Source organism: Thamnophis elegans, chromosome 17 (assembly GCF_009769535.1).
Source record: "Thamnophis elegans isolate rThaEle1 chromosome 17, rThaEle1.pri, whole genome shotgun sequence".
In the NCBI taxonomy this organism is placed as follows: Eukaryota; Metazoa; Chordata; class Lepidosauria; order Squamata; family Colubridae; genus Thamnophis; species Thamnophis elegans.
In genome coordinates this window covers 6,600,598-6,627,052 of record NC_045557.1, presented here as the reverse complement: position 1 = coordinate 6,627,052, position 26,455 = coordinate 6,600,598, and the positions used below count along the sequence as shown (strand labels likewise).

General features: G+C 47.2%; 1 protein-coding gene across 1 annotated transcript in view; it reads left to right on the top strand.

Annotated features, from left to right (window-relative positions):
- Positions 1-21,718, top strand: part of PLCB3 (phospholipase C beta 3) — a 35,178-nt gene extending 13,460 nt beyond the window's left edge. Inside the window, exons 6-23 of the mRNA XM_032234294.1 lie at positions 49-133; positions 1,013-1,137; positions 1,646-1,800; positions 3,174-3,335; positions 3,495-3,594; positions 4,455-4,559; positions 6,012-6,103; positions 6,306-6,441; positions 6,656-6,691; positions 9,014-9,194; positions 12,295-12,325; positions 12,392-12,522; positions 14,140-14,296; positions 15,557-15,633; positions 16,470-16,559; positions 17,361-17,418; positions 18,475-18,561; positions 20,627-21,718. Coding sequence (XP_032090185.1) covers positions 49-133; positions 1,013-1,137; positions 1,646-1,800; positions 3,174-3,335; positions 3,495-3,594; positions 4,455-4,559; positions 6,012-6,103; positions 6,306-6,441; positions 6,656-6,691; positions 9,014-9,194; positions 12,295-12,325; positions 12,392-12,522; positions 14,140-14,296; positions 15,557-15,633; positions 16,470-16,559; positions 17,361-17,418; positions 18,475-18,561; positions 20,627-20,791 — 1,973 coding nt within the window. The 3' untranslated portion in view covers positions 20,792-21,718. The remainder of the gene's footprint in view (positions 1-48; positions 134-1,012; positions 1,138-1,645; positions 1,801-3,173; positions 3,336-3,494; positions 3,595-4,454; positions 4,560-6,011; positions 6,104-6,305; positions 6,442-6,655; positions 6,692-9,013; positions 9,195-12,294; positions 12,326-12,391; positions 12,523-14,139; positions 14,297-15,556; positions 15,634-16,469; positions 16,560-17,360; positions 17,419-18,474; positions 18,562-20,626) is intronic.
- Positions 21,719-26,455: the final 4,737 nt, after the last annotated feature.

Below are 26,455 nucleotides of genomic sequence, written 5' to 3'. Positions count from 1 at the left end.
GGTGAGAAAACCCGACATCCTGCTCTTTTGTCCTCCCTTCTCTTCCAGAGCGCAACAAATCTTTCGAAATGTCTTCCTTCGTGGAGACCAAAGGCTTGGAGCAGCTGACAAACAGCCCCATGGAGTTTGTTGAGTATCCTTCAGCCCACGTCTCTTGAACCCAGATCTCTCAGCAACCCCTTCTCCCTCCCCCCCCCTTTTTAAAATTGAGGGAGCATCCCTTTGACGTGGCTGATATTTATCACATATTTTCCCCTGTTAAAAAACCTTTCAATCGACGTCTTCGCTCCGGTCCAAGTTATCAGGATGGGCGGGGTGGGATTCGAACCCGGCGTTCTTTCCTCCTCGACAGAGCGAAAATAGGCGGCCCCCGACTTGTGGAGCCCAGCATTTCCGTCCCTAAGCGAGACGGCGGTTCAGTGAGTTTTGCCTCCCCTTTTTACGACCATCTGTGCCGCGGTCGTTAAGTGAACCCCTGCAGCGCTTCAGTCGGCCACACGGTTGTTAAGCGCCTCCGGCTTCCCCCGGGACTTTAAGCTCGCCAAAGGGGAGTCGCGTGACCTCCCGCCACCACCCCGGGGACACGCCGCCGTCATAAGTGCGAGTCAGTTTCGCCAAGCGTCTGAATTTGGATCACGGTCGCTCAGTGTGAAGAACAGTCCCAAGTCCCACTTTCCGGGGCCGTTGAAACATCAAACGAATAGTTGTAAGTCGAGGACTACCAGCAGTGTCCAGTTTGATGACTCCTGAGAGGATTTGGGGATGCTAGGTCCACATTGTAAGAAACCCTGCTCTCAAGGATCCAACGGTGCTTGGGGTTGGACTAAATGACCTCTCGGGTCCCACCTTAATGATTTACGATTCTAATGTTAAGAAGGAAGGCTGAATTGAAAGGGGGAGGTGGGGGGCAGGTGGGAAGGGCTTGCTTTGAGCCGTGAAACGCCTATTGGTAGCCAACTGGACAGCTGACCACAGTTACCGGTTTTTCGGCCTTGACACGGATGCCTCACAGATACAACAAGAAACAGCTGAGCCGAATTTACCCCAAAGGGACACGCGTGGATTCATCCAACTACATGCCACAGCTCTTCTGGAACGCCGGCTGTCAGATGGTGGCCCTCAATTTTCAATCCCTGGGTGAGTTCGCCTTCCGGGAGGAGATGAGGACTAGAAACTTGCACAGGCGTGTAGGCATTTTTTTTTTTTAAAAAAAGAACTTATCCTTGCTTAGATCGGCGAATGGGAGAGGTTTTGGTTTAGCCGGCCATCAAAATGTCAGTGTAGGTTTTTTTTAAAATTCAATTTATATTATTTAATAACTATTGTTTAGTAATTTTATCCGTGCACGTAAAATTGAACGACAATCGAGACTAAAATGGAGCTGCTACTTCGGGGAAATGGGCTTTACATCTTCCCCTTTTAATGACCCCGTAATCCCTTGTGGGGTGGAGTCTGGGCAATTGAATGTTTTAATGGCCGGATGCCATCCCTGTTGCCAGGGCAGAGTTATATGAAGCAGATAAAATTCCCAATGTGCCCAGTGAGAGAAATATCTATCCAGGATCGAACTTGCACACTTTCCCTCTGCTGGTATAATGAGGACTAGTAACCCGGCTTGCGTTTTTGATATCGCCCCTCCATGCAGATTTGCCAATGCAGCTTAACCTGGGCATCTTTGAGTACAATCGCCGGACTGGCTACTTGCTCAAGCCCGAGTTCATGCGACGGTCGGACAAGCTTTTCGACCCTTTCACCGAAGATATTGTTGACGGCATCGTGGCGAACACCGTCAGAGTGAAGGTTAGAAGGCATGGCGGACTGGGAGGGGCGTGGAATGGGGTGGAAACTGTGTAGATCCCTCTCGGTGGTGAATTTGAGGGGAGGGAGGGAGGGAGGGAAGCAGAGGGAAGGAGGGAGGAGGGAGGTGTGGATGAGAGGAAGGAAGGAGTGGATGAGAGAGAAAGGAAGAAAGAGGGAACGTGTGGATGAGAAAGGAAGGAGAGGAAGGAAGGAAGGAAGGTATGGATGAGAGAGAAAGGAAGGAGTGGAAGGGAGGAAGGTGTGGATGAAGAGAAAAGAAGAAGGAAGGAAGGTGTGGATGAGAGAAAGGAAGAAGGAGGGAAAGTGAGGATGAGAGAAAGGAAGGAGTGGAAGGGAGGAAGATGTGGATGAAGAGAAAATAAGAAGGAAGAAAGGTGTGGATGAGAGAAAGGAAGAAGGAAGAAAGGTGTGGATGAGAGAAAGGAAGGAATGAAGATGTGGATGAGAGAGAAAGGAAGAAAGAGGGAATGTGTGGCTGAGAAAGGAAGGAGAGGAAGGAAGGAAGGTATGGATGAGAGAAAGGAAGGAGTGGAGGGGAGGAAGGTGTGGATGAAGAGAAAAGAAGAAGGAAGAAAGGTGTGGATGAGAGAAAGGAAGGAGGGGAAGGAAGGAAGGTGTAGATGAGAGAGAAAGGAAGAAGGAGGGAAAGTGCGGATGAGAAAAGAAGGAGTGGAAGGAAGGTATGGATGAGAGAAAGGAAGGAGGGGAAGGAAGGAAGGTGTAGATGAGAGAGAAAGGAAGGGAAGAAAGATGTGGATGAGAGGAAGGAAGAAGGAAGGAAGGTGTGGATGAGTTAGAAAGGAAGGAAAGGAAGGACAGAGGTGTGGATGAGAGAGGAAGGAAGGAAGGAAAAGAAAAGAAGAAGGAAAGCAGGAAGAGGGAGAAAGAGAAGGAAGCAAAGAAAAGAAAGGAGGAAGGAAGGAGGGTAAGATAAAGGATGGGAAAAGAAAAAGGAGGAACAGAAAGAGAATGTAGAGAGTAAGAGAAAATGGGAAGGAAAAACAAGGAAGGAGTGAAAGAAGAGAAAGAGGGAAGAAAGGAAAAAAGTGAGAGAGGGATAAAAAATACTTTTTTCTTCCATTTTTCCACTTTTTCCTTCCTTTACTTTCTTCTTTCTCTTATCTTAAATGTATATTGTCCATTTATCTTTAGTTTTCTGGTTGAAAACCTTAATCAGGTTATTATGAAGAATAAAGATAAAATTGGCAAGCGAAGCTATTTGAGCTAGCAGGCTAAGCGGAAAGAGAGTGCTTCTGAGCATACACAGAGGGTTGCGTCAGAAAAATGACCCGTGAATTCCACCAGGGTTTTAATTTGAAGCCAGGAAACGCATCTTCTCATCCCAATCTTAGATCATATCCGGACAGTTTCTCTCCGATAAGAGGATCGGCATTTACGTCGAAGTAGACATGTTCGGGCTGCCAGTCGACACCAAGCGCAAATTTCGCACTCGGACCTCGCAGGGCAACTCCTTCAACCCCGTGTGGGACGAGGAGCCCTTCGTCTTCCAGAAGGTGAGAGGGGCAAAACCGGGACAGTTACTTAGAGAAACTCTGGATTTCTGAGCATGTGCCGAGTGTGTTTTTTCCCCCCTTCACCCAAAATGGCACCCACGGCGCAATCTGAACTCGGCGCTTCCTTCCAACCATTCTTTCTCCTCTCGGTTCGCCCAGGTCGTGCTGCCAACCCTCGCCTCGCTGCGCATCGCGGTTTTTGAGGAGGGCGGCAAATTTGTGGGCCATCGGATTTTGCCCGTCTCCGCCATCCGGGCGGGTGAGTCACTCCGTCGCGCCTTCCCGCCAGCGACAAAGAGAATTGCAGGATTGGACCCCTTGTCCCCCCCCACTCCTTGCCCCTCTGTAGAATAATGGGATTGTCATGCTTGGGGTGGGACTAGAACTCCCAGTCTCCTGGTGATTGGCCCAAAGTCACCCAGCTGGCTTTTGTGCCTAAGACTGAACTAGAACTCACCATCTCCTAGTGACTCACCCGAAGTCATTCAGTTGATTTTCATGCCTAAAGTGGGACTACAACTCCCAGTCTCCTGGTGATTGCTCCAAAGTCACCCAGCTGGCTTTTGTGCCTAAGACTGAACTAGAACTCACCACCTCCTGGTGATTCACCCAAAGTCATTTAGTTGGCTTTCATGCCTAAAGTGGGACTAGAACTCCCAGTCTCCTAGTGATTGCTCCAAAGTCACCCAGCCGGCTTTCATGCCTAAAACAGAACTAGAACTCACCATCTCCTGGTGATTCACCCAAAGTCATTTAGTTGGCTTTCATGCCTAAAGTGGGACTAGAACTCCCAGTCTCCTGGTGATTGGCCCAAAGTCACCCAGCCGGCTTTCATGCCTAAGACAGAACTAGAACTCACCATCTCCTGGTGATCCACCCAAAGCCATTCATTTGGCTTTCAAGCCTGAGGCAGGACTAGAACTCCCAGTCTCCTGTTTTCTGCCTAATGCCTTCACCGCTAGACCAAACTCTATAAAAATATTCCATTGCATCGTCTTCTTTTTGTTTTTAATTTAACCATTTGGGCAGGGGGTTGGACTAGAAGATCTCCAAGGTCCCTTCCAACCCTGTGCATCTACTTATCTCGTGTGTGTGTGTGTGTTGTTTTCTCTTTCACAGGGTACCACTATATTTGTCTCCGCAACGAAAGCAACCAGCCTCTCTGTCTCCCAGCCTTGTTGGTCTACACAGAAGCGTGTGATTATATTCCGGATGATCATCAAAGTAATTGGCTTGGGGAAAGGGGGCGGGTCCTTCCTGGGAAGGGGGTGGAGCCTAAGGGGGGGACACTCTGATGCCACCCGCCCGGCCAGGTAGACCAAACCAGCCAACCAAAATCACACACAGGTAGTATTCTTTTCCAACCTGCTTGTGGAGTGGCTGATCAAAGTTACAACGGCACTTTAAAACAACAATAACAGGGATTTATGACCGTTTTTCACCCTTACGACCGCTGCATGGTCACATGATCAAGATTCAGATGCTTGTCAACTTATGCCTATTTGTGAGGGTCGTAGTGTCCCGGGATCGTGTGATTCCCCGCTTTGCGACCTTCCGTCGAGCAAAGAAGCCAGGTTTGCTTCACAACCCATTGTGGTCGTAAATCGAGGACTCCCTGTAAGGGCAGTCTTAAGCGCCTTATTCTTCGCAATAAATCCCCACCTCGGAGAGGGATAAGTAATGGAAACACAAGCAGACTGCAATGATTCACTTGACAACGGCACCGATTCACTTAACAACAGTGGCCAGAAAGGTCGTAAAACAGGGCAACACTCTCTTAAAAGCTGCCTCACTTAACAACTGTCTCACACAGCCGTGTGGGTGTGCGACAGAAAGCAAAAATCTGAGGATTTGAGCCAGATTCTCCAGCGACCCTTGTCTAATCCTTGTCTAATCCGTGTCTAATCCCTGTGTAATTCATATCTAATCCCTGTCTAATCCCTGTCTAATCCATATCTAATCCCTATCTAATCCCTGTCTAATCCTTATCTAATCCCTATCTAATCCCTGTCTAATTCCTGTGTAATCCATATCTAATCCCTATCTAATCCCTATCTAATCCCTGTCTAATTCCTGTGTAATCCATATCTAATCCCTGTCGAATCCCTGTGTAATCCATATCTAATACCTATCTAATCCCTATCTAATCCCTGTGTAATCCATATCTAATCCCTATCTAATCCCTGTCTAATTCCTGTGTAATCCATATCTAATCCCTGTTGAATTCCTGTGTAATCCATATCTAATCCCTGTCGAATCCCTGTGTAATCCATATATAATCCCTATCTAATCCCTGTGTAATCCATATCTAATCCCTGTCTAATTCCTGTGTAATCCATATCTAATCCCTGTCGAATCCCTGTGTAATCCATATCTAATCCCTGTCTAATTCCTGTTTAATGCATATCTAATCCATATCTAATCTGTCTAATCCATGTCTATTCCTATGTAATCCCTGTCTAACCCCTAGCTAATCCCTGTTTAATCTCTGTCTAATCCAAATCTAATCCCTATGTACTCCTTATGTAATCCATATCTAATCCCTGTCTAATCCCTATCTAATCCCTGTTTAATCTCTGTCTAATATCTAATTCCTGTCTAATCCCAATCCCTGCCTCTTTCTTCTTTTTGGGGGGAAAGCGGTGATGTTTAAGGCTCTTTTTCTTCGTTCCCCAGCTTACGCCGATGCGTTAATTAACCCAATTAAGCACATCAGCTTAATGGATCAACGAGCCAAGCAGCTGGCCGCCCTGATGGGGTTGAGTGAGGTGAGGATTCCTAGACGGGACGGAAGGAAAACGACGTGCAACGGTGGGCGGGCGGATGGAAATCCACGGGAGATCCTCGCATTACGTCGACGGGTCAATTTGCGGTGCCCGCTGGGCGTCGCAAAGCTAGTTTGTGGGGGGAATACTGGGAGACACCCCACCTCCCAACTTCACCTCCCCATATTTCCCCCACATTGGGCAGGAGAACATGGAGAGGCCGAAGGAATCCCTGTTGCGGACTTCCTCTTCCAAGACCCCGGGGCCGTCCCGGGAGGTCCAGAAACCCCTCCCGGATGTGCTGCCCCCAACCCGGACTCCCAGTATCGTTCCCAGTCAAGGTAAGGACCGAAAGAATACCCCGAGTTGGGATTTTTCCTCTCTCCATAAAATTCTGGTTGGCTGCTGGAATCCGGGGGGTGGGTGGGACGAGTCTTTCCACCCACCATGGGAAAGTTTGGGGGTGTCTGTGTGTGAAGAATTGATACCCCTGTTTTTGCCCAATCCCCAGTTTTGAGATCAGATTCTAAAAGTCCATTTTTCCTCCTCTTCTAGTGCAGAGAGATGACTTGATCGCTAGCGTCCTGGCAGGTAAGGTTACGAAGCTGCGTTGCCAGCCCCTTCAGCACCAAGGTGGTGCCCGTTGACAGCAGTGAAAGCTTGCAATTTAGGACCGTTCCTCGCAGTTACGACCGTTGCCGGTTTTTCCCCACCATCAGAAATTCAGACCCTTTGTAACCGGCGTATATATTTTACTGCGGCTTCCAAAGTCACGTGATCACCATCTGCGACTTTCCCAGCAAGCAAGTTTATAGGGATGGGGGGGATTCGCTTAATGGCCACATCTCGCTTAACGGGATACAGTGATTCGCTTAAGCATCACGGCAAAATGGACATTATCTCCCTTAACGTAGCAATGGAAATGGTCTCACGTTGAAGATTACATGTCTGTTTAAATTTATTATTTATTATAACCGGCTTCAGACCTGGTTACAGCACAGAAACCGCTTTGGTCGCATTGACCGATGATCTCTGGAGGGCCAGAGATGGAGGCTATGCGTCCATCCTGGTTCTCCTTGACCTCTCAGCGGCTTTCGATACCATCGACCATGGTATCCTTCTGCGACGACTGCGGGAGGTGGGAGTGGGAGGCACTGTTCTGCGGTGGTTCTCCTCCTACCTCTCGGACAGGTCGCAGTCGGTGTTAGTCGGGGGGCAGAGATCGTCCCTGAGGCCCCTAACATGTGGAGTACCTCAGGGTTCGGTCTTATCCCCCCTACTATTTAACATATACATGAAACCGCTGGGCGAGATCATTCGGAGGCACGGGATAAAATACCATCAATATGCGGACGATACGCAATTGTATCTGTCCGCCCCGTGCCAACTCAATGAAGCGGTGGACGTGATGAACCAGGGTCTGGAGGCCGTTAAGAACTGGATGAGTGCTAACAAACTGGTGCTCAACCCGGATAAGACCGAGTGGCTGTTGTGTTTCCCCCCCAATAATTTGGCTAATACACCAACGCTTAGGCTGGGGGGTCAAATTTTATACCCCTCAGATAGGGTCCGCAACTTAGGAGTCCTCCTGGATCCACAGCTGACTTTTGACCACCAGCTGTCAGCTGTGACCAGGGGGGCATTTGCCCAGGTTCGCCTGGTCCGCCAGTTGCGGCCCTACCTAGACCGGGGGGCTCTCACAACAGTCACTCGAGCCCTTGTGATCTCTAGACTGGAATACTGCAATGGGCTCTACATGGGGTTGCCCCTGAAGTGCATCCGGCGACTACAGCTAGTCCAAAATGCAGCCGCGCGAGTGATAGTGGGCGCACCTCGGTTCGCCCACGTTACACCTGTCCTCCGCGAGCTGCACTGGCTACCTGTTGGTCTCTGGGTGCGCTTCAGGATACTGATGACCATCTTTAAAGCACTCCATGGTAGTGGATCTGGGTACTTGAGAGACCGCCTTCTGCCGATTACCTCCCTAAATCGACCAATCAGATCGCACAGACTGGGCCTCCTCCGAATTCCATCTGCCAGTCAATGTCGACTGGCGACCACACGGAGGAGGGCCTTTTCTGTTGCTGCCCCGACCCTATGGAACGAGCTCCCCATGGAGATCCGTACCCTCACCACGATCCAGACCTTCCGCGCAGCCCTCAAGATCTGGCTCTCCCAGCAGGCCTGGGGATAGGCTTCCAATTACCCGCCCGAGTGTTTGATTGCTGAATGAAAGTTGTGTTTTATTATTTTTCTTTTGTTCACAAAGTGTTTTGTTTTGACCTTGCACTTCCCCTCCCCTGTGGTTGTAAGCCGCCCTGAGTCCCCTCAGGGAAAAGGGCGGCATATAAATCCCAATAAAACCATAAACCATAAACCATTATTTATTATTTATTTATTATTTATTTATTTATTATTTATTTATTTATTATTTATTTATTTATTTATTTATAGATAGGGTTTATATGCCGCCCACTCTCGAGAGACTCAGGGCGGCTTACAGATAAAAAAGGAAGGGGAAACATACAAAAAATTAAAAAAAAACAACATTAAAATTCCACAACATTCATAGCTTAGAATGGGGCTGGATAAATCAACAGCCCCATTTCATTTCCCATTTCATAAGCTGCCCAAGTCGATTTATCAGTGAGGCGGGCATCATGTAAATGGAACGGTTTAAAAAAAAAAAAAGCCACTCACGTTCCTAGTCCACATTGAGGTGGAGAGAAATTTGAGAAACGGAGAAGCAGGAAGTGGCCCGATCAGCCACTCTAGTCGTCTTACGCCTCCTCCCCGTCTTCAGTAGTGGAACCGGTTGTTAAAATATGTGATGCCTACCTCTACCCGTCTTCCCCCACGCCCTTCTCGCTGGACTCCGCAAACCCTCGTGCTGTGCTCTCCCTTCCTTTCCAGAGGTCTCTCCACCTTCCGTGGAAGAACTGAGGCAGCAAAAGGCTTTTGCGAAGTTGCTGAAGAAGCAGTATCGGGAACTGAAGGAGCTTCGTCGCAAGCACATGAAAAAAATTTGCAGCCTCAATAAAAAGCAGAACGCCCAGCTAACATTGGAAAGAAGCCGCCTGCGTAGCCGGGAAGGGTGAGAATACCAGATTTTTTTTTTGGCACGTGCCGTACACAGAAACCCCGAGAAAAGAGATTTAGATGAGTTTTGCCATGCGGGGAAGAAGTACAGCCAGTTTCCCACACTTGAAAGAGAGCCATTTTTCCCATGCGGAAAATGAGAAGTAGGACAGATTCTCCGTGCAAAAAAAATGAGATTTACAGCAGATTCTTTACGCAGAAAAAAAGAGAGTGACAGCCGATTTCCTAAGCACAAAAGGAGATTTAGAGCAACAACTTTAGGCCAAAATGGAGATTAATAGCAGGTTTTCCATGCAGAAAACGAGATTTAGCCTATTTTTTCCATCCGGGAAAAGAGTTTAAAAGCATATTTTTCCCTGCAGAAAAAAAGAAGACGTAAACTATGCAGAAAAGGAAATTTAAACTATTTTTCCATGCAGAAAATGAGATTTAGAGCATATTTTTCATGCAAAGAAAAGATGTTGACTATTTTTTCCACGCAGAAAAAGAAATTTAGACTATTTTTTCCATGCAGAAAATGAGATGTAAAGCATATTTTTTCATGCAGAAAAGGAAATTTATCTATTTTTTCCATGCAGAAAAGGAGATTTAAAGCATATTTTTTTCATGCAGAAAAGGAAATTTATCTATTTTTTCCATGCAGAAAAGGAGATTTAAAGCATGTCTTTCCATGCAGAAAAGGAAATTTAGACTATTTTTTCCATGCAGAAAATGAGATTTAGAGCATATTTTTCCATGCAGAAAGAGATGTAAAGCATATTTTTCCATGCAGAAAAGGAGATTTAGACTATTTTGCCCATGCAGAAGAGATTTAAAGCATGTTTTTCCATGCAGAAAAGGAAAGTGAGACTATTTTTTCCATGCAGAAAAGGAAATTTAGATTATATTTTGCATGCAGAAAAGGAGATTTAAAGCATATTTTTCCATGCAGAAAAGGAAATTTAGACTATTTTTTTCCATGCAGAAAATGAGATTTAGAGCAAATTTTTCCCATGGAGAAAAGGAGATTTGGAGCAAATTTTGGTGCTTTCTTTAGAGAATTAATGCAGATCCTTCCTGCAGAAAACAAGAATTAGAGCAGCGTTCCACACAGAACAGATTTGGAGGAGAACCTTCAGGCAGGATTAGAGAATTTGAAAATATTGTTTGGGTTTGAATACTTCAGACTGCAGAACCCTTTTGCAAAAATTGCCCTTTCTCTCTCACGCCCTCCCATCGTTCTCACGAATCGTAAAACAGTTTAAAAACCTTTGCAAAGCAGCACCGTCTAAGTTCACTTAACCCCGGCCTCATTTAGCGACGGGAATTTTGAGCTCCGTTGCGGTCGTAAGTCGAGGACTACCTGTAGTGGTCCAATCTCTTCTGAAGAACCTCCAGTGATGGAGCACGCGTGACTTCTGGTGGCAAACTCTTCCACCGGTTCATTATTCTCACGGTCAGGAAATTCCTCCTTAATTTTAGTTTGCTTCTCTCCCTTGTTTAGTTTCCATCCATTGTTTTTCCCCCTGCTTTCTGGTGCTTTGGAGAATATGTTGACCCCCTCTTCTTTGGGGCAGCCCCGAGATATTAGTCTGTAGAGATTCTCCGTCATCCAAGGTCATGGTTGACCCAAAAGTGTTTTTTTTTCCCAGGAGACAACTGTTGTTGTTTTTTAATTTAAAGATTTTTACATTTCAAAAGGTTTTTATTTTCCATTTTTTCATTTTCATCCACTCACATATATACTGTGCATAGCCAGAGCCATACAACATTAAACAATAATCACAGCAATTCCTCTTGTCAACAATAGCCCAAAAAATAGAAACCCAATATACATCTTCCACTCTCCGTACACCTCTTTCTTCCACCCCTCTCCAATTTACTATCTTCCCTCCATCATCCCCCTCTACCCTACTTTCCCTCCCCCTCTACCACTCCTCTCTCCCTTCCTTCTCACCCTCCCTCCCATCCTCTCTCCCGCCCTCTTTACCCATCTTTCTTCTATCCCACTCCTCCTCCCCTTAAAGATTTTTATTAACAAACATGTAAAGTACACACACACAAAAATTAGGTGTACACCAGTGGTGGGTTTCAAAAAAATTTCGAACCTACTCTGTGGGTGTGGCCTCCTTTGTGGGAGTGGCTTGTTGGCCATGTGACCTGGTGGGAGTGGCTTGCTGGCCATGTGTTTTCTCTCTCTCTCTTTCTCTCTCTCTCTCCTTTCTTTTGTTTCTCTGTCCCTTTTTCCTTTTTTTCTTTCATCTCTCACTTTTTCTTTCTTTTTTCTTTTTTTATTTCTTTCTTCCTTTCTTTCTCTTTCTCTCTCTCTCTCTGTGTCTGTGTGTTAGTGGTGGGTTCAAAAAATTTTGGACCCTCTTCTGTAGGTGTGGCCTGCTTTCCAGGTCCACTGGTGGAACCTCTTCTAACCGGTTCGGTAGATTTGACGAACCGGTTCTACCGAACTGGTGCGAACTGGTAGGAACCCACCTCTGGTGTAGACCACATTTATACAATACAGTATGAAGAAGAACTTCCTGTTTTTTATAATATCAATCATCAATCGATACCGCTCACCTTATATTATTTCCCCTTCTATTGTATTTCATTTGGATTTCACCACCCTTAACCCTCTTATTTTACTCATAACTATTATTTTTTGAGTTTTGTTATATTCTTTCGTTGATTTTTGTTTCTTTCCTCCATCCACCTATACCATTTATCCCATATCTGGTAGAATCCCGATTCTTCCTTTCCCTGGATTTCTTTAGTTAGTTTATCCATTTCGGCACAGTCCATAATCTTTCTTATTATTTCATCTTCAACAAATACCCCCCCAAAATGCTGGAAATGCAAATCAATGCACGGAACATATTATCATTTATGGTGGACCTGTGAGGAAGCAAATTTTTTTGGGAAAAGGATCAAAAATTGGCTGGAGGCAATAACAGGGGTTAAAATAGAATGGAAACCTGATGGTTTTTTTAAATTAGGAATTATGTCGGTGAAATACAAAAAAAGAAATCCAGTACTTAATACTACATATACTTACAGCGGCAAGGATTGCCTTTGCCCAGAAATGGAAAAACAAATTAATCCTTGTTTTTTTTCTCGTGAAGACGTTTCGCTTTTCATCCAAGAAGCTTCTTCAGCTCTGAGTGGATGGTGGTGGACGGAAGGATTGATCCTCCTTGGAGACAGCAATTTGCCTCCTCGGGGAGCAAACAGCCAGTTTCGCTTTCAGTTTCAGCACCGGCCTCCCAACAATCAGCTGTTTCAGGCTGCAAGGATTGCTATAGACTATTGCAGCCTCCGGAAGCCCCATTTCCCCCTTTTGCTGCAAGGAGGTAAATCGCTGGGAGGCAGAGGCGATAGGGTGGGGGACGGTGGGTGGATGAGGCTACATTCAGTGTATAAGACGCACCCAAATTTTCTCCCTCTTTTTTTGGGAGTGGAGGGAAGGTGCGCCTTATAGTCTGAAAAATACGGTAGATGAAGCTGCTTGGATGAGAAGTGAAACATCTTCAAAAGGGGGAAAAAACAAACAAAACAAGAAGGTCCAGTTGCCTCCTGAAAAAAAAAACCTCAAGATTATGCAAAATATCTTTAAAAGAAAGATAAAGTTTACTCCTCAGTTATTCTTACTAGGTATATGTACTGACTTTACAGTGGTAGAGACTAACTTGATTCTGCACCTAATAACGGCAGCAAGACTGTTGGTGGCGCAATACTGGAAGAAGGAAGATTTGCCTACAACTCAAGAATGGACGTTGAAAGTCACAAACTTAGCCGAGATGGCTAAAATATCGGCATATCTTAAAGACCACTCAAATGAGAGATATAACCGAGACTGGGGAAAAATGGATTGACTCTATACAAAATAAATACGGGACCAAGAAATCCCAGTTAGCCTATGCTTAAGATCAGAAATGATTTAAATTGTTGAAAGTTAGCTCAGCAAGAAGAAGCTAAGGTCAATGTAGAGATGTCATTAATTTCTTTATTTCTTTTTTCGCAATAGATTTTAGACCGTGTTTGTTAAAAATCCATACCGTGTACGGGTTCTGGGAAGTGGGGGGGGGGAAAGAGGAGGGGGGTTGGGGGGGAGGGGGGAGGGAGGGAGGGGTATACATTAGGCTAGACAACAATTTGGTGCCATTCTTTTATTTTTTACTTTTTATTTTTTATTATTTTTTAACTTTTAATCTATCTGGTTTCAATATACTCCAGACTTTGCTTGATAAAGAATGATGTCGGGAATGGGATCTGGGAAGTTGGAAGGGGGTCAGGGAGGGGGGGTTCATGGGGGGGGAGGGGGGGAGGGTGGAAACATAGACTCAATTTTTAAAACAATGAGTGCACTTGGATACTGTTGCTTCTTTTTCTTTCTTTCTTTTTTCTTTTCCTTTTCTTTTCCTTTTTTTTTTTTCTCTTTTCCTATAATTTTAGTGTAAATTACAAAACGAATAGGCCAATGAATAGTAGAAATACACCGAAGTGGGGAGTAGAGGGAAAGAAGAGGGAGGAATTAAGAGGAAGTGAGAAGGGAATGTAAGGAGGGTGAGATGGTGGGAAGGGGAGAAAGGAATGGTTGAGGGGGAGGGGATTGTTGGAGGGGAGAAATGAAAGTTGGAGGGGTAGAAGGAAGGGTGTATGAAGGATAGAAGTGTTATGAGTTGTGTTTATTGCTTTTTTAACTGCACAGTATTTAAGTGATTGTATAAAGGAAAATGAAAATGAAATAAAAGATGTTATTAACCTGAAAAAAAAAAAGAATTTGGTGGTAAATTGGAACTATTTTGACACACAAAAAATTGTACTCCGATGTTTTATTGATTGAGGAATGATGAAATGTTTGTTTTAAAAGAAATAAAACTTTTGAACCACACACACAAAAAAGAAGCTCATTTTGGGGCAGCCCCTGAGATATTGGAACATAGCTGTGGTGTCTTCTTTCTCCGTAGGTCTCAAAGCTCTTTAGAGGGAGCTCGGCAAGGACAGGACCACGAAGAAACTCAACGGAAGATGGACCTCCAGGAATGGCAGCTGCAGGGCCTGCTACGACTCCGCGAGGCTCAGCACCAGCTGGAGAGGGAGCTGAAGCGAGAACACCTGCGCCAGGTATCCTAAACACCGGGGGTCACCGACCTTTCGGACCTTGGGGACCACTGAATTCATAATTTTAAATCCCCCCCCTCTCTGCTTCATAGGGTCTCCTGCTTGACCAGAGGCTGGACTAGAAGACCTCCAAGGTCCCTTCCAGCTCTGTTCTGATTGATTGATTGATTGATTGATTGAAGTGGTATAGGTCTCCTGCTTGAGCAGAGGCTGGACTAGAAGACCTCCAAGGTCCCTTCCAGCTCTGTTCTGATTGATTGATTGATTGATTGATTGAAGTGGTATAGGTCTCCTGCTTGAGCAGAGGCTGGACTAGAAGACCTCCAAGGTCCCTTCCAGCTCTGTTCTGGTTGGTTGATTGATTGATTGATTGATTGATTGATTGATTGATTGAAGTGGTATAGGTCTCCTGCTTGAGCAGAGGCTGGACTAGAAGACCTCCAAGGTCCCTTCCAGCTCTGTTCTGGTTGATTGATTGATTGATTGATTGATTGAAGTGGTATAGGTCTCCTGCTTGAGCAGAGGCTGGACTAGAAGACCTCCAAGGTCCCTTCCAGCTCTGTTCTGATTGATTGATTGATTGATTGATTGATTGAAGTGGTATAGGTCTCCTGCTTGAGCAGAGGCTGGACTAGAAGACCTCCAAGGTCCCTTCCAGCTCTGTTCTGGTTGATTGATTGATTGATTGATTGATTGAAGTGGTATAGGTCTCCTGCTTGAGCAGAGGCTGGACTAGAAGACCTCCAAGGTCCCTTTCAGCTCTGTTCTGGTTGATTGATTGATTGATTGATTGAAGTGGTATAGGTCTCCTGCTTGAGCAGAGGCTGGACTAGAAGACCTCCAAGGTCCCTTCCAGCTCTGTTCTGATTGATTGATTGATTGATTGAAATGGTATCGGGTCTCCTGCTTGGGCAGAGGCTGGACTAGAAGACCTCCAAGGTCCCTTTCAGCTCTGTTCTGATTGATTGATTGATTGAAATGGTATCGGGTCCCCTGCTTGAGCAGAGGCTGGACTAGAAGACCTCCAAGGTCCCTTCCAGCTCTGTTCTGATTGATTGATTGATTGAAATGGTATCGGGTCCCCTGCTTGGGCAGAGGCTGGACTAGAAGACCTCCAAGGTCCCTTCCAGCTCTGTTCTGATTGATTGATTGATTGAAATGGTATCGGGTCTCCTGCTTGAGCAGAGGCTGGACTAGAAGACCTCCAAGGTCCCTTCTGTTCCAACTGAGTTTTTTTTTTTTTTTTTTTGCCTTCTTCCTCAGGCCCAGCAGCGCTTAAGAGAAATTGCCCAGGATTATCAGACAGCCCAACTGAAGAAACTGAAAGAAACGGGCGAGAAGTGAGTCATAAAGCGAGGAGAAATGACACACACCCCCCCCCCTCGAAGCATGGGAGCGTAGGAATTTCATCTTTCTTTCCGTCCCACCATCTCTGGTTCCTCTCGGGGCGTAGCTTGAAGGCAGTAGTGGGTTTCAAAAATTGTTCGAACCTACTCTGTGGGTGTGGCCTCCTTTGTGGGAGGGGCTTGCCGGCCATGTGACCGGATGGGAGTGGCTTGCCGCCCATGTGACCGGATATGAAGATGCCAACGATACTTGTCAGAACCACCTTAAATAACCTCACACACAGCACTGGCAGGCATAAGAATAGGATGTAAACTTGTTTTTTTAAAAGGCATCTTTGGTTTGCGTTAAAACAACTTCAACACACGCAATGTTCTGATTGCACCACAAACGCAGTAGTCATCCTTACCTTTCACAGAGGCATTGAATTTTATAAATAGGAGCATGATAGTGTAGAATAATCATATCCAAGGACCAGTGGTGGGTTTCAAAAAAATTTTGGGAACCTCTTCTGTAGGTATGGCCTGCTTTCCGGGTCCACTGGTGGAACCTCTTCTAACCGGTTCGGTAGATTTGACGAACCGGTTCTACCGAATAGGTGCGAACTGGTAGGAACCCACCACTGTTTAAGGGCTTCAGAAAAACATTTAGTACCCAATCAGGTTCTGTTAATTCCTCTTCTAGCCGGGGGACGAGGGAACCCCACCAGGACAGCGAAAATAAAAAAAAACATAACTTTTATAATAAAAATTTAACTCCATCTGGCATCTTCACTGCCTCGCCGAAACTCCTCGTAGAGAATAACTTGGCCCGCTGTTGCTTTTCGTGTCAGAGAGAAGAAAGAACTGCAGAAAATCCTGGATCGGAAACGTCACAACAGCATCACGGAAGCCAAATCTCGCGAGAGGAGCAAAAAAGATGTGTGAGTTACGATGGGGTTTGTAAGCGTGAGGCTACTGTGGCCCGCCAGCGGAGCTAGCAGCAGATTCAGACAGTGAGGAGGGTTGGGGAGGAACATGGGCCAGTCCTGGAGTCTGGGGAAGGCGCGGACGAGGCAGAGAGGGGGCCAAGGCCATCTGGTAGCTATTTGTTGTCTCGGGAGCCTGACGTCAGCGAGGCGGAAGAACAGTAGGAGCCTGTTCCCAGTGTACGCCTGCGCAGACCTGCCAGAAGGCAAGAAGAGTTAAGACAAAAAGAGCGACTTGGGAGTAAGGCTTGGAGATGATTGGCCTCTCCCATAAGACATAGAAGAGGAGCGAACGGGACGTGAGCTTTTGCAGGAAGCGATTAGTTCATCTGCTCGGTTCAAGCTTTGAAAAGTTCTGTTTGACTCTGTGCTAAGTTTGGCCTTGCTCTGCATCGGGCCATGAGGTCTCTGGCAGCATTCCAATAGCAATAGCAATAGCAGTTAGACTTATATACCTCTTCATAGGGCTTTCAGCCCTCTCTAAGCGGTTTACAGAGTCAGCATATCGCCCCCAACAACAATCCGGGTCCTCATTTTACCCACCTCGGAAGGATGGAAGGTTGAGTCAACTTTTGAGCCGGTGAGATTTGAACCGCTGAACTGCAGATAGCAGTCAGCTGAAGTGGCCTGCAGTACTGCACTCTTAACCACTGCGCCACCTCGGCTCTTCTTCCAAGGGAGATGAGGAAGCCTAGGTCAGAAGAGAGGCAAGGAAGTTATGGATTGTCCTTAACCTGGTTTGTCTCTCTCCCCCAGGGAATTAACCGAGATAAACAGAAGGCATATCACGGAGTCCGTAAACTCCATTCGGAGAGTAAGCATCTAACAATCCAGCATTTTCCTATTTGCTATGTTCAATTTCCGTGAAGCTCTCGCACAACGAAGCACACCGCCACATTTAGTGCAATTTAAGCGTCACCCCCCCAAAAAATAATGAACTAAAGGTTTACAAACTAGTGAAACTTTCCAAGTATGTAGAAAGGAAAGGGAGAAGGATACAAATCTTAGTTTATTGGACTGATGCTTTGAGTTGAGCTGAGTATACACACACACCCCTCCAAAAATTTTTAAAAAAAACTATCTTCAGGATTAATCTGCACTCAGATTCTGAATCTCAGAATATTTCTGGATGTTCTTCAAGGGGCGGTCCCAAGGCAGTCCCCTTGCAGTAGTCTAGATGGGAGCGAACAAAACAGGGCCAACTTTGATTCCCCTGGAAAAAAGAATTGGTAGTGAACTGCTGTGGTCCACCAGTGGTGGCAGAGATGGACAGTGAGGAGGGTTGGGGAGGAGCCTGGGCCAGTCCTGGAGTCTGGGGAAGTCTCTGAGGAGGGCTCTGTGTCGGAGGCAGAGAGGGGGCCAGGGCCATCTGACAGTTATCAGCTGCCTTCAGAGTCAGACATCAGTGAGGCAGAAGAACAGCTGGAGCCTGTTCCCAGTGTGCGCATGCACAGAGTCCCCAGATGAAGGGAGCAGCTAAAGAACAGGGGTCGACTTGTGGATGGTGAATGGCCCCTCCCAGAGGAAATAAAAGGGGAGCGAAAGGGGAGTGGAGCTTGCAGGAGACCATTAGTTCACTTAATTGGTTTGTGACTCTCCGGCGACTCCTGGCTACGTTTTGCAGAGATCGGCCTGGCAGCTCTCCAAGCCAGAGAAGGTCTGTGACTGTAAATCCCCCCTTGAAAGACTTTGCTGGATGTGATTGAGCAGAATTCACAGTCAATTAATAAAAGAGTTTTTTGTCGGGACAAGGAGTTTTGCTTCGTGCTCTTGGGAAGCCTCGGCCAGAACAGTGAACCTGCTGATAAATTCAGAAGCCTGTTCTTCTATTTTCTTATTTTCTCTCTCTCTCTTTTTTCAATCCCCACAGCTTGAAGAGGCCCAGAAACGACGCCAGGAGAAGCTACTTTTGGGGTACCAGGAAGTGGTGCAGTTGATTGAGGATGAAGAGCCACGGGTGGGTGATTTTACAAAGGGTCACCAGGACCAATCTTGGACCTTGCAAGTCGGGGCTAAGAGAGGCGGCCTAGGGAACAGTCAGATAAGAGGCAGCTGAGCCCTCGGCTGCATAATGGATGGAGAAAGAGGTTCAGAAGGGACCCTCCCTAGTTTCTCAGGCTGTAAAGGAGACAGTGGAGATTTGTACTTTCAGATGTGCTATATTCTATTAATGTAGCTTTAGGCAACAGGTAGATAAGAGGCAGGTTAGCCCTCAGCTGCACAATGGATGGAGAAAGAGGTTCAGAAGGGACCCACCCTAGTTTCTCAGGCTGTAAAGGAGACAGGGGGAGATTCGTACTTTCAGATGTGCTATATTCTATTAATGTAGCTTTAGGCAACAGGTAGATAAGAGGCAGCTTAGCCCTCAGCTGCACAATGGATGGAGAAAGAGGCTCAGAAGGGACCCTCCCTAGTTTCTCAGGCTGTAAAGGAGACAGGGGGAGATTTCTACTTTCAGATGCGCTAGATTCTATTAATGTAGCTTTAGGCAACAGGCGGATAAGAGGCAGCTTAGCCCTCAGCTGCACAATGGATGGAGAAAGAGGCTCAGAAGGGACCCTCCCTAGTTTCTCAGGCTGTAAAGGAGACAGGGGGAGATTTCTACTTTCAGATGCGCTAGATTCTATTAATGTAGCTTTAGGCAACAGGCGGATAAGAGGCAGCTTAGCCCTCAGCTGCACAATGGATGGAGAAAGAGGCTCAGAAGGGACCTTCCCTAGTTTCACAGGCTGTAAAGGAGACAAGTGGGAGATTTGTACTTTCAGATGCGCTAGATTCTATTAATGTAGCTTTAGGCAACAGGCGGATAAGAGGCAGCTTAGCCCTCAGCTGCACAATGGATGGAGAAAGAGGCTCAGAAGGGACCTTCCCTAGTTTCACAGGCTGTAAAGGAGACAAGTGGGAGATTTGTACTTTCAGATGCGCTAGATTCTATTAATGTAGCTTAAGGCAACAGAGCAGTGGCGGGTTCAGAGGTGGGTTCCTACCGGTTCGCACCAGTTTGGTAGAACCGGTTCGTCAAATCTGGTTCGTTACCTGAGAGACCGCCTCCTGCCATTTACCTCCCAGAGACCAATAAGATCTCACAGATTAGGCCTCCTCCGGATTCCATCTGCCGGTCAATGTCGGCTGGCGACTCCCTAGGGGAGGGCCTTCTCTGTAGCTGCTCCGGCCCTATGGAACGATCTCCACGATCCAGACCCTTACTACTCTTCCCGCCTTCCGCAAAGCGATTAAGACCTGGCTATTCCGGCAGGCCTGGGGCTGTTGAGTTTATCCAGCCCCCCTCTAAGCTGCATGTATGTTGTGAAATTTTAATGTTTGTTCTTTTAACTTTTATATGTCCCCCCCCTCTTTTTTTTTCCTGTAAGCCGCCCAGAGTCCCTAGGGAGTGGGCGGCACACAAATCCTAATAAAACCTTTTAAAAAACCCCTAAAAATCTACCGAACTGGTTAGAAGAGGTTCCACCAGTGGACCCGGAAAGCAGGCCACACCTCCAGAAGAGGTTCCCAAAATTTTTGAAACCCACCACTGGGCGGGTTGCAAATCCCGTTCCAACTGGTACAGTTGGAATGGGGCCGGCAGCATCCTCATGGACGCTTGCCCGTCATCAGAAGGGCGCCAAAGGGGGAGAATCACACGCCACCCAGAATGCTGCCAACCGTCGTAAACGTGAGTCGGTGGTCAAGCCTCCGAATGTACATTGCGTCACCACGGGGAGGCTGCAGTGGGCCGATCACTGAAAATCGATCTCGTTTTTCCCAGTGCCGTTGCGATTTCGAACGGTCGCTAAACCGAACCGTCATTAATTCGAGGACTAGCTGTAAGCGAGGCCCAAGGCCTCAGAGACATATTTTCAGACTTTAACTTTACAGCAATGTAGAATCTGTTTAATCTGCCTGTCTGATCCACCCAGCGAGATTTGACAGCTGCCAACTCAAAAATGTATTTTGCATCGAGACGCTTCCACTCGTTTTCGCCTCTCTCTGATCCATTCCCTCTTTCTTTCCCTCCTTCCTAGTTGATAGCCCAGCTGGAACAAGAGTGGCAGCTGGAGGGCTCCTTCCTGACGCAAGAAATCGGCCGATTCCTGCAGGAAGAACTCGACGGGGGGGTCAGCAACGGGCACCCCCACGGCACCAGCGTCAGTTCCTTGCCCCCCGAAGAGGAGTTGACGGTCCTGTGAATCCCGACGGAGAACGAGGGACGTTCCCGAAGGCCAACGAGAAGCACGGGGAAGGGGGGGGGCAAGCACGTTTGCATGTTAAACACGCCCCACGTGGGGAGGGGAGGGGGCAGGGCGGGGCCGAAAAACACACTAAAGGCACTTCTGTGTTTCCTTATTTTTTCTCTCTTTGTTTTTTAAAGTTTTATTTTTTTAACTTTGTGGGGGTTTTATTTTTTTAATTTTAAACTGCTAACTTGTGATGTGTCTCCCTCCCGCTTCTCTGTGGTGGATTGAGACTGGAGAAAGACTCGGGGAAGGTGGGGGTGGGGGCAACAGTTGGACCATCCACTCCCCCCTCCCTTCTAAAAAGTATCCACGCACCCACCCACCCACCCACCCGTGCCCACGTAATATGCACGCCGTGATGCCAGTGGGAAAATATGCACGCTGCTCGTCCCCCGTGTCCTTTTGAATGCACAATTAGAGATAAGGGCAATTATTTTTTTTTACTTGGGAGGGGGGTGCAAAGGGCTATTTTAAATGCACCCCCCCCTTTTTCTTTTTCCTTCTTTTTTTTAAAAGCTTGAGAAAGAAAGAAAAAAAGGGAAATGTCCTTTTTTCCGTCTTCCCTGCAGCTGGAAGGGCTTTGCCAGCTGCATGGGAGGGGTGGGGTGGGGCAGAGGATACCCAGAGGAGGGAGGAGCAATGGGTTGGGTGGAAGGCTGTCCGGGACGGTGAGGGAAAAGGGACAAAAAGGTTAAAAAATGTAGGCAGGTCGGTCCCTCCGTCGCTGCTTTCGGGATGGGTCCAAAGAAGAAGGTCGTTCGCCGTCCACTCCGCCTTGTCTCTTTTTTTCTCCAGAATGGCATTCTTTGCTGTTGTTTCTCTGTCTTTTTATTTTATTTTGTTTTTTAAACGTTGAGTAATAAACTTGTAATTCAGAGGTCTCCTTTCGGATTCTTGCCCCCCCCCCCACCTCTCCCCTAATGGCAAAGAATGGGCTCCGTTTAAGGTCAGGCTAAGGGTGGGAATCGGACGAATGAGCTGGAAGGGAGAGCGGTGTGGTGGCCTAGAGGGGGCGCTCTCGCCTCACGTTCAAGGAGGCTGCGAGTTCCGTCCTCGGTAGAGGCAGATATTTCTCTCTCTCTGGGCACAATGAGAGTAGATCTGCCGAACAAAACTCCGCACTGGCGACTGGAGGGCGTCCGGCCATTCAAAAACTTCGCTCGCTCCATTCAGTTGCCGAGGTTCCACCCCTCAAGGGATTATGGGGTGGTTAAATGATGAATGAGCTGGAAGAGACCTTGGGGGGCTTCTAGTCCAGCCCCCTGCTCAAGCAGGAGAACCTATACGCTTTCAGATAAGGGATCATCTACTCTCTTGAAGACATCCAGTGATGGAGCAATTTCTGGAGGCAAGCCATTCCACGGGTGAATTCTCCTGTTAGGAAGTTTCTCCTTAATTGCTTCTCTCCTTGATGAGTTTCCATCCACTGTCTTACCTTCAGGTGCCTTGGAGAATAATTGACCCCCTCCTCTTTGGGGCAGCCCCTCAAATACTGGAACACTGCTATCATGTCACCTCCTAATGCTTCTCCTCTTTAGACTAGGTAAAAAGCAAAGGTTCCCCTCGCACATATGTGCTAGTCATTCCCGACTCTAGGGGGCAGTGCTCATCTCCGTTTCAAAGCCGAAGTGCCAGCACCATCTGAAGACGTCTCTGTGGTCATGTGGCCAGCATGACAACGCCAAAGGCGCATGGAACACTGCTCCCTTCCCACCAATGTGGTCCCTATTTTTCTACTTGCATTTTTTACCTGCTTTCGAACTGCTCGGTTGGGACAAGTCACGGGAGCTCACTCCGTTAGGGATTCGAACCGCCGAACTGCCGACCTTTCTGATCAACAAGCTCAGCATCTTAGCTGCTGAGCCACCATGTCCCTGATGTCCCATACCCGAATGCTGCAGCCATTCTTCCTATGTTTTAGTTCCCTTTAGCATCTTAGTTGCTCTTCGAACTTTTTCCAAAGTCTCAACATCTTTTTTTGGGTAGTAGGGTGACCCAAAATTGCCCCCCCCCCCTTTACCATAGTTTTGCACATACCCAAAAATAAGACTGGGTCTTAATATTTTTTGCCCAAAAGATGCATCAGGGTCTATTTTCTGGTTAAGTCTTATTTTGGTGGGGGAAATACGGTACGAATTGCATCCATCTCACTGATGATCTTAACCAGGGTTTATTTTTGGGGGGTAGAGGTTATATTACAAGCATCTTGGGGGGGGGGGAAATCACGCTAGGGTTTATTTTCCAGGTTGGGGGTCTTATTTTAGGGGAAGGGGGGTAGTTTGGCTGCTCTCCCCTGGGTCGTGCTTAGAGGTGGCTGCGCAAGGAGGGCAGAGGGCAACTTCAGGGGAGGGGAAAGGAAGGGCGAGGGAGGGAGTCTTTAGAAGACGGAGCCAGAAGAGAGACAGAGAGAAGCGTAGGAGGGTCTCCAGGGATGGACGTGTGGAATTGATTTGGTTAAAAATTTTGGTGGGTTCCCGATCTTCTGGACGAGGGGAGCCCCCCGTTTGTGGGGAGAAATTTGACCCCAGGTTGACTTTGTTTAAAATAGGGGTGTCCACTCTGGGCTATTGTTAAGATGGGTGGGCTTCCAACGCCCAGAATTCCCCAGCCAGCCCTGCAGCCCTGGGGGGATTCTGGGCGTTGGAAGCCCACCCACCTTAACAGCGGCCGAGTTTGGAGACCCTGGGTTTATAACGCTTTATTCTGCCATCCACACACGCCTCAAATATTGACTGTACCAATTGGGTACGATGGGCATTGTAGTCCAACCCCTTCGAAAGTCGCCAGCTCGGGCAGGAGAGTTTTCGAAAAATCTCCTTTTTTTCTCCATCGGTCTTGATTTATAGGTTCACCCTTTTAATGGATCTGGTTCATAGAAAGCTCCCCACCCCTCCGCTTTGATAGATTCTCTTCATAGACCCACCCTTGCGAAAAGATTGTTTGTAGATCCCTTAAAGATCCACCCTTGTTTGATTTGTAGAGGGCCTGTCGGTGGATCCCTTTCATAGCACCACTGCAAGTCCAGTTTGTGGAACCACCTTTTGATAGATCCCTTTTATGAATCCACCCTTGTTATGTGTTTGGTTTATAGAAATCCTCTGCCAGTGGATCCCTTTTATAAATTCACCCTTGTTGTAAGTTTGATAGATAGAAATCCTGTTGCTGGGTCCCTTTTGTAGATCTACTCTTGCTGTAAGTCTGATTTATAATCCCTCCCTTTAACGGATCCCTTTTGTGGATCCACTCTTGCTATAAGCCCAATGTAGGGAACCTCTTTTTGAGAGATCCTTTATAAATCCACACCCTTTTCATCTTTGATTTATAGAAATCCTCTGTTGATGGATCCCTTTTGTGGATCCACTCTTGCTATAAGCCCAATTTAGAGAGCCTCTTTTTTGATAGATCCTTTTTATAAACCCACCCTTGTTATCTTTGATTTATAGAAATCCTCTGATAATGGCTCCCTTTTCTGGATCTGCTCTTGCTTTAATAAGCCCAATTTAGGGAGCCTCTTTTTGTAGATCCCTTTTATAAACCCACCCTTGTTATCTTTGATTTATATAAATCCTCTGTTGATGGATCCCTTTTATGGATCCACTTGTGTTGTAAGTCCAATTTATAGAACACCTTTTGAGAGATATTTCATAGATACCCCCCCCCCCCTTGTTTATACGTTTGACTTATAGAAATCCTGTTGACGGATCCCTTTTACAGATCCAAAGGACTACAAAATTCTTGCTATACGTCCGATATACAGACCCCCCCACCTTTGGATAGATCCCTTTGATAGATCCACCATTCCCTTATTCCAGCTGTGGATGGAGATCAAACCGAGCCCCTCCAGGACGAAACGAGATTTTTTTCCCCCGGCACCATTTTAACAAAACCGAAACCGTTTCACCGCCTTCCACACACAACAACCGTCTCAAAGGAATTTTCGATGTTTTGGGGTTGTTTTTTGGGGGGGCTTTTGCCTTTAGAAAAAACCACAAACTCACACAAACAGATCACACACGAAACAGAGAACAGATCCGAAGTTAGCGCAGGGAGGCAGGCGACGTCACCCGGTGGGGAAACCAGACAGCAGGGAAGCGCCGAAGATGGACATTCGGACGTTGGGACAAAGTGACGCAGAGAGGCACGAGTTCGGCCGCGGGGTGGGGTGGGGGCACAGAAGCTGCCATGCAAACAGAGTTGTGTGTGGGGGTATCCTGAGGGCCCCCCCCATTTTGGAAAGAGCACAGTGGGGTGAAAAATACTTGGAAAACAAGTGATTCCAGCTTCAGACACGACAGTTGACGAAGTGAATTTGAATGCAGGTCGTCCTCGACATACAACCATCCGCTTAGTGACCTGTCCCAAGTTAGGACGCTACCGAACACACTTGTGACCCCAATGTTCAGTCGTCTTTTCAGTCGCGACCCCATGTTTAACAATGGTTGGAAGGTGGTCTCAGAAGGGGAGACAGGCATCGTCACCCATGACGTTTTTTTCAGCAAGCGTCACAAAGTGGGTTGGGGGGGAGGAAAGCCGGGTTTACTTAACGACCGTGTGATTCACTTAACGACAGCAGCCGGAGGAGGTTGTCGGACGGGGCACGACTCCCGCGACCACGTGCTTCCCTTAACGGCATCCCAAAGTAAAATTGCGCCTGGCTCAGTGAACGAGAGGACGTGCTTTGACGGAAGTTAAAACCGGGACGATTCAAGGAACGACCGCCTGGTTCGCTTAGCAGCAACAGGAAGTAAAACGGGGCCTGGCTCGGTTCATGGCCACGCGATCCACTTAACGACTGCAGCAAAACCAGGTGATGAAATTGGACGCGATTCAACGACCCGCTTATCGACCCGACGGTGGTGGTAAGCGAAGGACTACCTCCACTTTGGCTCAGTTTTGAAATGACACACAAAAGATAAAATATCCATGTTTGGTCGATGTGTAAAATCAAGGCTAATAAAAATAAAAATTGGGGCTCCACCCCAAAATGGCTGACAGAAATGGAGGAATCGTAAGGGGGGGGGAAGTGTAGTGAAAAGCAGCTTATCTATCTTCCCCCCCCTCTTTTTCTGCCGTTGGGAGAGAGGTTTTGTGCTGTTTTCCGGACGAGCGCGAAGGTTTGGCTTTTAAGAGAGCCTGAACTGTGCTTGAGACAAATTGGCAGTTTCGGGATTGTCCCCTCCTCTTGGCCCGGCCTGGCCGCTTCCCTTCTCCTTGTCACGGATGGGAGACCAAGAGGAGATCGTTTTTGTGCAAAATTCCTTCGTTCCAAAAACTCGGTTCGGAAGGCGCTTCCTCTCACCGAGGCCCAAAGTCTTCTACGAATGCAGGAGAACAAGAGAAATCGGACCCATCCTTGCCACCCCTCATTCAGGCGCACCACGGACAGGACAGTTTCCCCCCCCCCCCCAAAAAAATTTCTCCTTCCCCTTCAGTCTTCTCCGACACACCGCCTCGAACTCGTGACTTGAGGTGCTCCAAAAACCGAGGTGGAGGAACTCCCACCTAGTCCCTGCTGAGGACGCCTTAAATCGGACACCAAAATTTGGCAAGATGGACGGCGGAGAGAGAGAGGAAAATTTAAAAAAAAAAGGGAGGGGTGATCCTGATCCTGAGGAG